The 13,968-nt window shown below is 40.3% G+C and overlaps 2 protein-coding genes across 2 annotated transcripts; one reads left to right on the top strand and one right to left on the bottom strand.

Annotated features, from left to right (window-relative positions):
- The first annotated feature begins 948 nt into the window (after positions 1-948).
- Positions 949-1,790, top strand: mespaa (mesoderm posterior aa). Its single transcript, XM_056376867.1, has 2 exons — positions 949-1,584; positions 1,704-1,790. Exons 1-2 carry the CDS (start codon positions 949-951, stop codon positions 1,788-1,790), a joined length of 723 nt encoding a protein of 240 aa, XP_056232842.1.
- An 843-nt stretch (positions 1,791-2,633) lies between these two features.
- Positions 2,634-12,577, bottom strand: LOC130170280 (aminopeptidase Ey-like). Its single transcript, XM_056377504.1, has 20 exons — positions 11,964-12,577; positions 10,946-11,088; positions 10,637-10,776; positions 9,758-9,884; positions 9,442-9,596; positions 9,209-9,322; positions 8,926-9,069; positions 8,561-8,626; positions 8,370-8,435; positions 6,934-7,106; positions 6,745-6,821; positions 6,516-6,649; positions 6,362-6,417; positions 6,078-6,225; positions 5,773-5,864; positions 4,942-5,052; positions 4,512-4,679; positions 4,173-4,313; positions 3,945-4,026; positions 2,634-3,080 (listed from the first exon to the last, which is right to left on the bottom strand). Exons 1-20 carry the CDS (start codon positions 12,575-12,577, stop codon positions 2,922-2,924), a joined length of 2,910 nt encoding a protein of 969 aa, XP_056233479.1. The 3' UTR covers positions 2,634-2,921.
- Between the last annotated feature and the right edge of the window lie 1,391 nt (positions 12,578-13,968).

Genomic DNA, 13,968 nt, shown 5'->3' with positions numbered 1-13,968 from the left:
TCCCTCTTTTTTTGCAGCATGGCTTGAGAAAATATAAAAACACAATCAGTCAAGTGAAAGACATTAAAACGTGCTGGTTCTGTACACTGAATACAGAATATAAAATAGACAGTCAGTGTGATATGTGATTAAAAATGTTATTATATAAATATAGAATTACAACATATTATATGAAATATTGAATTTAACAAGATTATTCTGCAAATGACCTGACTGAAAGTCTGACTAGATAACAGACACAGTCCTAAGATATATAATGTGCTTGGCAGTTGTTACTGATGCTGCACATTCTTTCTATGAGGATCCAGGTTCCCAGACCAGTGAGGCCTACTACTGTCCAAACAGGATGAGGTGTAAACTCCTCACACCTCCCAGCTGCCCCGGCACACTTCTCCAGCCTGAGCTCACAGGGAATCAGATACCACGGCAGAAAGAGCAGCTTTAACATGTAGAACTGCTAAATTATGATCAGTGTCACACTAAACAACATTTACATGTGGATGTTGAAAGGACACAGCGTTGACTCCTGTGTTTGACTGAACCTTCTTAGTGTATTCAATCTGACACTCATAAAAACATAATTGGATATGTTTTGGTGACAAATCCCTCAGGTTCACAGACAGACCTGAGACCCAGGTACAGCCCCTGTCATGATGGGGTCATGTTCCCAGGCTGCAGGAGTGTATAGTGTGAATCAGACTACTTTATGATGCTCGTGCGAGCTGCCAGGTCACACCTTGCACTGGAGCTGGCCGGTTTCCCATGGGACCCCCTGGCCAAGGTGTCAGCCTTGCTCCCAGAGCTTCTCAGGACCAGAGGTGGCTTTTGGAGGTGCAACCTCACACCTCCCACCACATATATGGAGTAGCTTCCCTCTTCCTCCTCACTATCTTCTGACTGCCTCACCAGCAACTCACTGACAGCTCACTGCTCAAAGAACCTACAGCCATGGAGAACTCTTTCCTGTTTGACTGCGAGTCCCTGCTGGAGAAATGTTATGATCCTGTGACCTACGATCCAGCCTCCGACCCTGGTTACTTCAGCGCAGGCAGCAGCCTGTCTCCCACCTCGTCTGTGGACTCCTTTTCCTTCTCCCCCACCTCCCTCCAGGCTGCCGGAAATGAACAAGACGCCTTGGACTGTCTCCTCTTCAGCAGCTCTGAAGCGCCTCGTCTTACCCACGAGACACAGACTCTGCCCTGCTCCACCACAAAGAAATCAAGGTCCAGGTATCCGGGGAAGAAGCGCGAGACAGCCAGTGAGAGGGAGAAGCTGAGGATGAGGGACCTGACCAAGGCAATGCATCACCTCAGGACATACCTCCCACCCTCAGTGGCGCCTGCCGGCCAGACCCTGACCAAGATCGAGACGCTACGCCTCACCATCCGCTACATCTCCTACCTGTCGGCCCAGCTGGGCCTCAGTGAGGAGGCGCTGGAGCAGAGGAGATACTCGGGCTTCATGGAGCAGCCCCAAACCCTCAACCAGTTCCTGGGTCAGCCAGCAGCCAGCTACAGCCCACAGGAATCAAGCTGTAATACCATGAGCACAGCCCAGCTCTCCTCTCTGCAGCACGCATATCAGGTACGTTCAAGTCATGCTTACAAGCATTTACATTTTAGGTAGAGGATATGCTTTACAGTTGTTCTCTGGAGGGTTATAGTTCAATGAGTCTCTAACCAAACTCTGTTTTCTTTTACCAGGTTTCTAGTGGAGATTGCTTCACCAGCGAACAGTACTGGTCGCCACAGCAACAACTAGAAAATGTCACATTCTCTGGACAGTGCTGAGACATATGACTGTCGGTCCACTCAGCTATTTTCATTGCAACAATGACCCCTATCAGTATTTATGGACAAAACTTCTCATTTTTGTTATTTTGAACAAAATGTATTTCTATGTGTTTTTGTATATAAAACTGTATATTTATTGAGCTGTCACAGTGTGAACAGAATAAATATTATTATTCATAATAACTCTTGCACTTATTGTGGTATTTCCTTTTATGAGTCCAAATTCTACAATCTACACATATAAACACATGCAGACTTGATGCTTGACTCCACTTCCTTACACAAACACAGCAGCTGTCAGCGGGACACTGAGGTGTTAAACAGGGAGCACATCCCCTCTAAAGACTTTAAGGAAAGACCCCTACTGAGAGAGGTGGCAGCTGAACTAGGACCAGTTAACTGGCACCTCTTCTATCCGTCGTAAACATGTCTGGTTCGTGAGACCTTGAAAAAAAACCTCATGATAAATAACTGGCGCTTGACCAGGTTCAGAGACTTGACCAATTACGCTCTCAAATAGGTTTTATTTCTCTCCCAGTTCTGATTGTCCCACCTCTCTTGTGTTTAGATTCATACATGACTTACAGCTTAATATGGTCATAAGCTTTGTTAGTCTACAGTGGGAGATGGCCGCTCCACTTTCTGAATTGATGTTTCACACTGTTCTTATGTCAACAATCTGATGTGCAATATTGTCCAGATATCTACTGCAGCTGTTCTACAACCTCTAGCTGGTAAAAAATCCCAGCTTGCTCTCCTTCTATTTGTTCTCAAAGGCAATTGTTCAAAGTGCTGTTTAAATGTGAACGTACATAATGTCATAATTTAAAATGGCTTTTATTTCACAGTCTGGCAAAATGCAAAAAAAAAAAAAACAAAAACAAAAAACAAACAAAAAACAGTGAGCACAGAATATACCTTTTTTTGTGTTGCTAAATTCTGTGATATTTCAAATGTTGTCAGGGACAGTACATACATCAAATAACAAATTTTCCACATACAAAACCAGATTTAGATATCAAATAATCTTAAACCACATAAAGGCTTTATCAAAACTTTACATTAAAAAGTAAATCTCCATCATATTCAGAATATACATTATATTTAAGAATAAATTTGTTTGCATTACTAAACTGGAGAAGAGGCCTCTTTGGTGAACCATTCAAACACCTGTTTCTCGTTCATGGCCACCCAGTTCATGTTGGCTTTGGTTCTCTCCAGCGCCTGCTCAAGAGACGCGGTGCCCGAGCCGAAGTTCCCTGCATTGTCTTCTTTGAACTGCAGCAGCTAGAGAGGAACATGGTGAAAAGATTGGGATTTAACTCTGGGACATACAGCATGTGTAATGTAGTGTAGTGTGTCCACATGAACAAGTATTGTACAGAACATCTAACACTATAGCACAACCTTTAGTCATAGGAACATTTACTTATATAACAACACTCGGATATAGAGTTTGAGCTATTTGTACTTTTCCTATTTAATGCCACTGTATACTTTTATTCCACTACAGTTTGGACAGAAATATTGTATTTTTTACTCTATGTGTGAAAATTAAGTTACAAATAAAAATAAATAAAAAAAATCATCAGTTCTACATTTAAGTCATTTTTCATGCAAAAATGCCAAACATTACATGGTTCCAGTTTCTTCAATGTGAGGATTTGCTGTTTCCCTTTCTTACATTAAAGTGGGCTGAACCATTTGTGGGTTTCGAGTATTGGTTGGACAAAGCAAGTAATCTGAAGATGTCACTTTGGTCTCAGGGAACTTGTGAAGGACATTTGTCACAATTTCATTAACATTTACATGATCATTTCCTGTCTCAGCCGACTACAACAATAAAATGCTGCTTAGACATTAATGCATCAGTAAGAATTATCTTATGATATAATATAATAGCTTAACATTGACAGGGGGCATTTTTTGCATTGAATATTTTTTCTTTTGATACTTTAAGTACATATTGCTAATAATACTTGTATGACTACTTGTAATGGAGTATTTTCATAGCGTCACATTGCCGCTTTTACTTAAAAAAATACTTCCTCCACCACTGGTACCTGACACACATTGGAATCAATGTCATCAATGTTAATTCCATCAGAAATTAGGTCCTGCAAATAAAACCAAATATAGATGAAACTGTACCTGCTTGTACTCAAATTCAGTGGAGAAACGTTTGGTCACTCCATCAATTAGTCTTCCAAAGGAAAATGATCCACCACCATAGCTGAAGAAAAGAAAAGACAAAGATAAGATCATTTTGGACTGTGTTACCCAGCTGTTTTGTTGTTCTTATTTGTGTTTCCTCCATAGCAATGTGTCAACCCTGGCACTGCTTTCCTCCTCTAGCTGAGATACACAGCACAAACTCACTCATTGAATATGTGGTTCCAGTTGGATCTGATAAAGTCCCAAGCCAGAGGTTGACCGATGGGGTTACTAGCAATGTAGACGATGGTGAAGGTGGCATCCTGCTTACGGATCTTCTTTGGGTCCAGACAATACTTCAGATACCTGAAACACATTCACAGTGAGGTCAAAAGCCAAACACGCACCACCATAATGCTGCAGTGACCGCTCCAAAAACACACAAAAAACCACTAAGTACAGAAGGTCTTCTCATTTAGAGCGGGCTGCAGAGTGTAACATCACTATAAGAAGCAAACAATAAGAAAAGGAAACATCATCCAGCATGATGTCAGTGCTACTGACCTGTTCAGCAGCCAGGGCTGTTTGGTGCATGACAGAGCATACATGAGTTTATCAGCTTCTGAAGCGATCGTCGCGTTCTTGTACATGGACCAGGCAAAGTCCCACTCCTCCTCTCCTCCTGCTGCGATTGCACTGCAGTACACTGTGGACTTCAAATTGGGACTAATCCTGGAAGGTTTGAAAAAGACAGGAAAGAGTTATGGTGGTTTCAGCAGTGGCTAAGATGGGATCAGGGAGGTCATGAGGGAAAATGGTTGGGCACAAAGTGATGAAAGGCAAAGACAATACTTGAATTAAAATAATGCACTTGACAAGTTTAGAAAAGTGTGACATATTAATACCTCGAGTGAAAATGAGGATGAGAGGAAAAGGGACACATAATAAATCAAGAGCATTTGGAACAGAAAGAAAGTGAGGAGTGTGAACACACGTGTTGTTAGCTTCGTTTTCCATCCACTCTTTGAACCAGCCAGTGGTCAGATTTTTACAGCCTTCTACGCCAGTACTGCAGGCCAAGGAGATTGCATTCACCTGATTGTACCTGGATAGGGACAAGAGAGAATACAAGGGTCAAGAGAATAGTCGAACAAATGAAGTCATCCATTAAAACAAGGCCCAACCAAATAAGACTAAGAGTCAGCTCTTTGAGGCTATACATATACTTAAGCTAAATACGAATAAGCTCACACTGACAATGACAACATGCTGACGTTTAGCAGGCATTATGTTTATCAGAGCCTGTATTTATCAAAGAGCTAAAAGAAACATTTTGGACTTAAGTGAAAGATAAAAGAAAATTCCTGCATTTTCGCTCCTACTCACCATCTTAAAAAGAATAACAATAATTTATCAAATTGATTTTGATGTAAAATTTCAGAGAGCACCAGAGGACAGCATGTATCCTGGATGACTGCAGTGCAGAAACAGAGCCAAACACACTTCTGTTTGCCATCATTTGATTGATGGGATATTACACTGCTTTTTAATGTTTTCCTTTTTTCTGGCATTTATCAGGGGTGCAAAAAAAACAGATTAAATCTGCCATCATCTTTATCTGCACTCCTCAGTGTGGTTTGTCTGACCTACCTCATCTACCAACAGCATAAAGTCCTACAACAGAACTCTGTTTCCATTTCAGGCAATTTACTCTTATTTGATCCCTAGTTATATATCATGATCATTGCAACATTATGACAATAATGTATCAATCCAATCCTGCTACAGATACATGTGTGTTAAGAAGGCATGTTAAAATCCTTACTGGTCAGTGTGCTTTTCAGGGATCTTTGTCCAGTTGACAGTGAGATCTTTGAAGTAGTCAAACAGAGGCGTGACCTGTTTCTTTATGTAAGCCTGAGGAATGAACATAGTGTCAGTTGTTAATTTGTATTTCTGCTTGAAAAGATAAATGTGTCATTCAGAGATAATTAACTAGAGTTACATTTATACAGTATAATTTAAATACACTACAAGTGCCATTAAACACTTGTTTCTTTGTTAATTCTTCAGGATCAGCATCAGAATCAATTAATTTATCAAGTATGCTGTTGAGTATTCTTTACAAACCTGCATGGGTCCATACACTTCACTGCGGTCAAACATGAGGTAGAAGTAGTCCAAGTTGCGCCTGGCTGTCTGCCATGGCATGTATTCTACTTCTTCATGGAGGAACTTAGTAGTCCTCAGGGCCAGAGTTGTGTTCACCATCTTTGCCCTAAAAAGATCATATATAACTGCTCAGCTCTCTCTTTCAATATTTGATATTTGACAACAATTATTTGTATAAAATAAAAAAAAAAGAAAAGACAAGAAAAAAAAGGCATTGTTGGTATATGAGTAAATGATCTCACCTTGCAAGGTTAAAAGCATCATCGATAATTTGAGCCCGGTTGATCACTGGAATATCCTGAAAAGTGAACACAGACCTGATTTAGAAAATTGAGTTTGGAGGCATGGGTAGTCATTTAGGAACACTGCAGCAGCATAATTTCCAGTTGCAGGTACCGTATGTTTGGAGCCCAGTTGGGTGAGGAGACGCTCCCAGTTGTCAGAGTCATAGTTGACTCTGTAGAAGCCTCTCATATCTATGTTGGCCACCAACCACTCATCAACACCAAGAGTCATGTTCTTGTTTGTAGCTGTTTGGAACGAGATGAAAAATGAGTGCATCTTTTTCACATTGTGTTCATCACCCTTACATCTGCTCTGAAAATACACCTGAGATAAATCTTACCTTCTTTGGCAACAAGCCAGTACTGTTCTTTTTCTACACCAGTCTTAATCCATGTAATGGGAACATACCACTCGTAACTGGAGAACACAGTATATAGAGAGAGCAGGAGAGTTAAGTATAACAAAGTTATATGTAACCACATACTGTATATTCAGCATATTCACTGAAACGTTAAAAAGTGGTTCCTACTTGAACGGTGAAGGTCTGTCCACTACAGAGTCTGGATCCAACAGGAAGTGTTTCTGAGTGATACTTCCAGTCTTGGTGTCAATGGTGACCACAGGGAATCCCATCTGTAGGATCCATCGGTTCATGATAACCTCCACAGGGCTGGGTAGCGATATGCCAGCTTTATCCACTGCCTGGGAACAGGAATATTCAAATATTAATAATATAATTCATTGCTCCCTGTCAAAGCATTCTCTTTTCCTTTTTGACAAGTAGTTCAAAGGGCAGTTATCAAACACAATACATGTTCAACTCATTTTTTGAACCTATTTCTTCAGCATTTTAATATTTCTATTTTTATATTCTTTTTTACAATAAGTGCCAAGACTTGATCTCAGGACTGACTTATTCTACTGTTCACCGTTGATCACTGAGTCACAACAAAAAGTCAGATTAAACCTACATATCTTTTGTTGGTTAATGTGGCAATTACAAGATAGGAGTGTTAAATGGTAAAAAGCAGTGTACAGCAGAACCAGTAGAAAAGAGCTATGAAGTCAGAAAAAAGACTGGTAATGTCAGGTACACAGCAACATCTACCTGAAGCTTGCTAACACTAGCTAACATTAGCCATTAGGTTGTAGCATCAAAACCCCTGAGTGGATAAAACTAAACTTGGGTGATTTCTGTCTTCTATGAATTCACCTTAAATTTTTAAGCGGATGAAAGTATTATTTCTTCTTTCAAACGTTCAAAATTAGTTCCCCAATCATTATCTTTACATAAAAGTCTCACATTGCACATTAGTGAACTCACTGAAGGATAACGTCACCTGCCCAGAACCAAACAACAGAGAAAACTAATTTAGTGACTAGCTGGTGAACATAGTGTAGTAAGAGCCAGACATATCCCTCTGGAGTTGATGGAGAACAAGATGGAGTTACTAGAGAGAGAATATTGGACTAACAATGAAAATCCTGACACGACTCCAAATAAATACTAATGTTTCTGTGTCTGCTCCTGGATGTTTAAATTGGCAACTGTTTGCTAACACGTTAGCCCTATCAACTGGTGATATGTCAATGTTGTGTTTACAGCTTGTTCCACTGCCCCTAAGTTGGAAAAAGATCCATCACTACTGCTTTAATAGTATAAATAGCATCAAAACAAGAGTATATAGACTATTTCTATGTGGAGCTTTATAATATTAATCTGTATGATGAAGTACACTAATAAACTAAAAACAGCACATTTACCGTAGTTGGAGACACAAACTACCAGTGCTACTGAGAAGTAAGGGGTTTACACAGGTCACCCCTGTTAAAAATATATACACATTCAGTTGCCATGCCAAATAGCTTCCTGTTTTTGCAGTAAATAAATTGTTCTGAAGGCATTTTCTGATTAAGTAGATGTTTTGTGTAAAGAGAGCAGTCATGATGATGGTGCTATCTTACCATTTGCAGGTGCTTCCAAAGGTCTGTGTAGACTGTGTTATTATACTTGAACTCCTCTAAGTATGTCTGCAGACAGATAATAAACCATTGGTTATACTCTGGCTGTGCTTTTGTGGTGAACAAAATTAATTGGATCACTTTCACCACACATACAGATTATGATAGTCATCAGTTTAATCAGCTGTACTTACATGGAGTCCTTTGGAAAAGACAGACTCAGTGATAAACTCAGAGAGCATCCTGAGGACTGCAGCCCCCTGCAATAGAAAAGAGACGGATATCAGCAGTGTTAATGAGTGACATATCAGATGTGACAGAATTACAGCAATCTGTTAATGTGATTCATTATTAATTTTATTCATTAGTCCTCAAAGAGAGTAACAAGAGTCCTTGATCGGGGTCACCCATAATAAAAGAGAAGAACAACAACAAGTACAAAAATATAAATCATTATTCCTGTGTTTATCTGAGGTCACAGTCTTGCTTAGTTGGGCTTGCGGAGAACAATACATCGGGTTAAAGTTGTTGTAATGTGCTATCCTCAATTATACTCTACCTTGCTGTATGTGATGGAGTCAAACAGTTCACTGATGTGCTCTGGCTTCAGGATGTCCTCCTCTTTGGATGAAAGGGGATGGGAGGAGGCCAAAGCGTCCACAGCCATCACACCAAAGATTTCATTCAGAACTATTAAATCTTTCTGAAAAATAAACAGAGAAGTGTTTGTATTTTGTATATTTGCATGACCAGACACATGTATGTTTAGATGTTGTATTGTCAGGAATTGGCTCACACAGGGTTGTCTCGGTCTACTCAGTGGACAGTATGCAGCAACTCACCATATTCCACGTTGGTTCAGCTTTGTTGGCTCCAAGATAAGAGACGTAGGTGGCAAATCCCTCGTTGAGCCACAAGTCATTCCACCACCTCGTGGTCACCAAGTTCCCAAACCACTAAGAGGACAGACCATTATTTTACTGGTGAACACATTTCAAAGCTAAGAAAAATCACTATCAAAGATTTGATTGGTCCTGGGGGGCACTACACCACTGGGTGTTGTTCAGTGTGTTACCATGTGAGCGAGCTCATGGGAGATGACTGTTGCCACCCACTCCTTGTCTCCATTGGACGACACACCAGGATTATATAAGAGGGCGGTCTCTCTGTAGGTGATCAGGCCCCAGTTCTCCATGGCTCCAGCACTGAAGTCAGGAAGAGCGATCTGATCTAAAATGATTACAGGGGTCAAAACTGGTCATTTTTTTGACAGCTACATTTTTGAAAATATGTAGTGTAAAAAGTGGTTATGATCCCATATTGTTAGTAGTGCAAAAATTTAGGCTAATTCAGGGTCCATGTGTGGGTCTGTGGGTTTATGTGGTTCCTACCTGATTTTTTCAGGGGGTAGGAAGAGTTGTAGTATTTCTCAAAGAATGCCAGTATGGGTCCAGTCTTCTCAAGGGCATAGTCTCCTTGGCCCTCCTCTATGGCTTTCCTGCGAGCCCAGATCCTGACCTGGACGAAAACAGTGGTTTATTAACAAAACAGAACAAATTGTGGTGGATCAGAATCCTGATCAGACCAGCCTCCCCCAGAGTCCAGCAGAGGGCAGCATAGAACCAACCAACCAACAGAGCAGAGCGGCAAACAACTGATGAGCCAGCACAGAGGGATTTCATTAACAGGCTGGTTGTTTGAAATGTTTGAGATATCAAAATTTGAAAAAAATTAGATTGGCAGTTGGTAGTTTATGATGATTGCATTATAACAATTAACAACAAGTTACTTTCCTGCTATCAATAATACACAACACAGCGTACTGCCAAAAACTGTTAGAATTCAAGTTCTTGGGTTCTGACAGTAAAGTTCAGGCTTTATTGGGATTAAATCTTAAACTATTGGCCCTTATTCAAGCTGTAGGTGCAACAGTGGTACTGTGTGGTAGTAATATAAGATAGCAGACAGTCGTAGCAAAGAATCCAGTATTAGTAGGTGAAGTAGTTTTAGGGCAAAGTGTGGTTCACAAGGCTGATTATTAATCTTAGGGCTCATTGTTCACAAAATCCTCTTTTCTCTTGTTCTACTCTACAGGGAGGTCACAGCTCAGCAGCTCAAAGTGCTACAGTGGTAATAACTATTAAATATCAAATACAACAAAGTTGTAAATTGTAAGATATAATTCAAACACCTGTAGATATAAATAATATACATATTTCCACCAATTTCCATCGGTGTGGTTCTGACTGTAAGATGTAATAAATAATTACCAAAACATCTGCTTCTGGTTTCGACGCAATGTAGGTAAATTCACACACAACAAAAGCCAGCAAGTAGGTTGACATAATCTCTGTGGGTTCAAATCTTGTCTGGGTTAAATTCAGGCCATGCATAGTGATGTTGACAGGGTCTGTATGGGGACAAAGACAGTAGCAGATTTATTACAAATGAAGAAATGAGGAGCAACAAGTTCATTGTGTTCCTATAGTACAATAACGCTGAATTTTTTTTTTTTTTGTAGTTGCAATATACAAAAGTGTGTAATTGATGAAGTAGCAAATACTGAAACAAGAAGTTACCATAATTCATGGAATTGGACAGAGCTACGGTCTCCTGGGGGTGAATGAGCGTCATGTGGAAGACAGCTTTCATAGCTGGCTCATCGAAGCAGGGGAAGGCTTTCCTCGCATCTGTTGGCTGCATTTGCGTTGTGGCCACAACTCTGACAATATCAGATGCCCACATTAAGATGTGAAATGTCAAAGCAACATCCCACCCTTACACACTCTCAGACTTACATGTAATCCCTGTTCTCTGGGTTATTTTGTGGTTGTACTATAAATTTCAGCAAACTGTGGAAAATGGGTGTGAACTTGGTTTTAGCTGAAATTATGTTTAACAAAAGGTTTAAAAATATCACCAGCTGTTTGTTTACTGTGTATGCATTTTCATTTGCCACGGTGTCTTTCGTGATACAACCACTAGGAGTCACCAAAGTGAGAGTATTTCAAATCCTACACATAGCAGCTTTAAACATTTCTCTATTTTATTTCTTATTTTACTTTTTTTCATTTTACTATCTTGTAAAGTAAGGTTTTGTATCTTGGACTGAAATGTGTCTGTATGTTAAATATGAGGCTAGCAGCAAGTTAGCTTAGCTTCGCAAAACTATCTGGAAAGAGGCAAAATGTGAGATATTACATATTCATGAGTTAGTTTTAGAGGTGCTAGTAGGCTGGTTTTCTTACCTTTGGATAGAGCCAAGCTGGCTGTTTCCACCTGTTTCCAGTCCTTGTGCTAAGCTAAACTAGCCAGCTGCTGGCTATAGATTCATATTTGACCAACAGACACAAGAGTGATATCAATCTTATCATCCAACTCTCAGCAAAAAAGTACATTTCCCAAAGTATTGTGAAAATATTTTTTTAAAGTTAAAGGTCTAGATTAAATGTAAGGTTTGAGATGCCTGTAAAGTTGTTGCTTTACAACATACATGGTCAGATCCCGACTATGACATCACTCTTAAAACTCAACTGAAATAATTCAAACAAATGAAATGAAATTTAAAAATAAGGAACATTAAAAAGAACATCATACTTTTTTACACCGTCTTCAATGTATTCACTCCTGTAGAATCCACCCAGGTCGTCGGCCAGCTCTCCAACAAAGTCAGTGAAGAGCTCGTATATGCTGCCGGCCTGCAGTGGGCTGTTGAGCTGGACCACCAGGTACTGGGTGGGAGCCTCCAACCAGGTTTTTTTCACTGTAGGTGCAGTGGCTCCATCCAGGCCCGTTAACGTGGCATGGTGTTCCTTGAAGGTGGTTAGGTTCAGCTTGTTGGAGTGGATGAGGATGAGGTCGGTCTCCTTCACACATTTGAAGACCACTTTGGAGTTTCCACTGAAGATGTACAAGTCATCTGCGTTGGGCTCCAGCCGAGGCCACAGGGTCACGTTGTAGGAGATAGGAGCGAGGGAGTCTGGGAGTCTGTAGCGCTGCCAGGGCTCCTTTGGAGTGGACGGTGTGGTGGCGGGGGGCTGGGTACTGGGGGTGGCGGTATTTGGGCTGATAGTGGATGGAGCTGTAGCTTCATTCTTGGACTTCTCCTGACTGTAAACCACAGACAGGGCTATGATGGTGGCCACGGCGCTGATGGCTACTACCACACAGGTTACCACCACCGCTTTGCTGATGTAGAATCCTTTCCCCATGTCTCCACCAGAGAAGAAGAAGACAGAAGAGGGGAACTGATTCCTATTTATGTCCTGCCTTGTTAGATTCAGCCCAGAGTTAATGGTTGATCTTCTGGCCAGGGAAAACAGCTGAAAGTCCAAAACAATGAGTTGTAAAAAGTCCTTGAGATAAGAACGAGCTCTGCCTCATCTGTGAACTTTATACCTGCAGAATGACTCTGAATAATGGCCCTCTTTACAAGTTGGCCTGTGTTGTCTCTGTTTATTCACTGCTGTAAATTGTGTGGTAGTGGGAAAAAAGTAGAACTGTGTGTGTGTGTGTGTGTGTGTGTGTGGTGTGTGTGTGTGTGTGTGTACAATGTTCAAATGTCAAGTGTATACAGATCTGGCTATCCAATACTGTACAAGTATTGCATTATGCAATGAGCTACTCTCAATTGTTTTGAAAAACATTATTTGCTTTGGTTAACCAAAACAATTTGAGGCCCTCACATATTTTCTGCATAGGCTGTTAAACTCAACAACAACAAAAAAATCCTGAGATCCTCATATTTGATTTTTGATTTGCAAACAGAAAAAGAAAAAATTAAAATGCATTACTTACATAAATCCACAGACTGTACAATCAATCAACTCTTCCCCAATAACAAGAAGCTAAACAGAGGTATCAGCACTCACCTGAGCTGAGTGAAAGATTATAGATCTGACAGTCTGACATCTCTTCTTATAAGAAAATCCACAACCCTTTGTGGTCAAATGTATTCATGGACAAAGGCAGTGAGTCAAGTAACTTATTGCGAACTTTGTTGCACTGTTGTCTAAATGAGTCAGATACTGATGTTATGTCTACACAGGTGACGTAGTGGAAACAGAAAATCAGAAGTGCTGTTTCAGACTATGCAGGATGCGTTCAGGCACAGTAATACTGTGTGGTTGCTCACATCTCCCCATATACCCATCGTATAATCAATTTATGTTAGCATGTAAAATGGAAGAAAATAAAGTTGAAGGCAAAAAAAAAGAAAGTCTTTTATTTGCTTAAACAGCTAGTGAAACAAGAGCCATACACAGCTTTGGATAGACAGCTATATCGATTCAATTTGTTCCATCAGCCACACCAGCAAAAACTGCAAGTGACAAATACAATCAAATACATGCAAGCACCCATTCCTGGTAGATTACTTGGTAATACTGAACATGCTAATACTAGTGTTTAGCTTGCTGATTGTGGAGAAAGAGGATAAAATGATTGTTGCTGTGTGGATGTAAAATTCTTTTCTCATACAAATATAAAACTTAGTATTTTGATATCTAAAAAACCTTCAATTTAATGGCTCTATCACTTAAACTGGCCTTCCTGGATCATATTTAATTGTCTCACTGGTACCTGCAGCGACACATGACCTCAC

This window comes from Seriola aureovittata, chromosome 1 (genome assembly GCF_021018895.1).
Source record: "Seriola aureovittata isolate HTS-2021-v1 ecotype China chromosome 1, ASM2101889v1, whole genome shotgun sequence".
Classification (NCBI taxonomy): domain Eukaryota; kingdom Metazoa; phylum Chordata; class Actinopteri; order Carangiformes; family Carangidae; genus Seriola; species Seriola aureovittata.
Note: the sequence above shows the minus strand (reverse complement) of the source record. Positions and strands in the feature narration are given on the sequence as shown.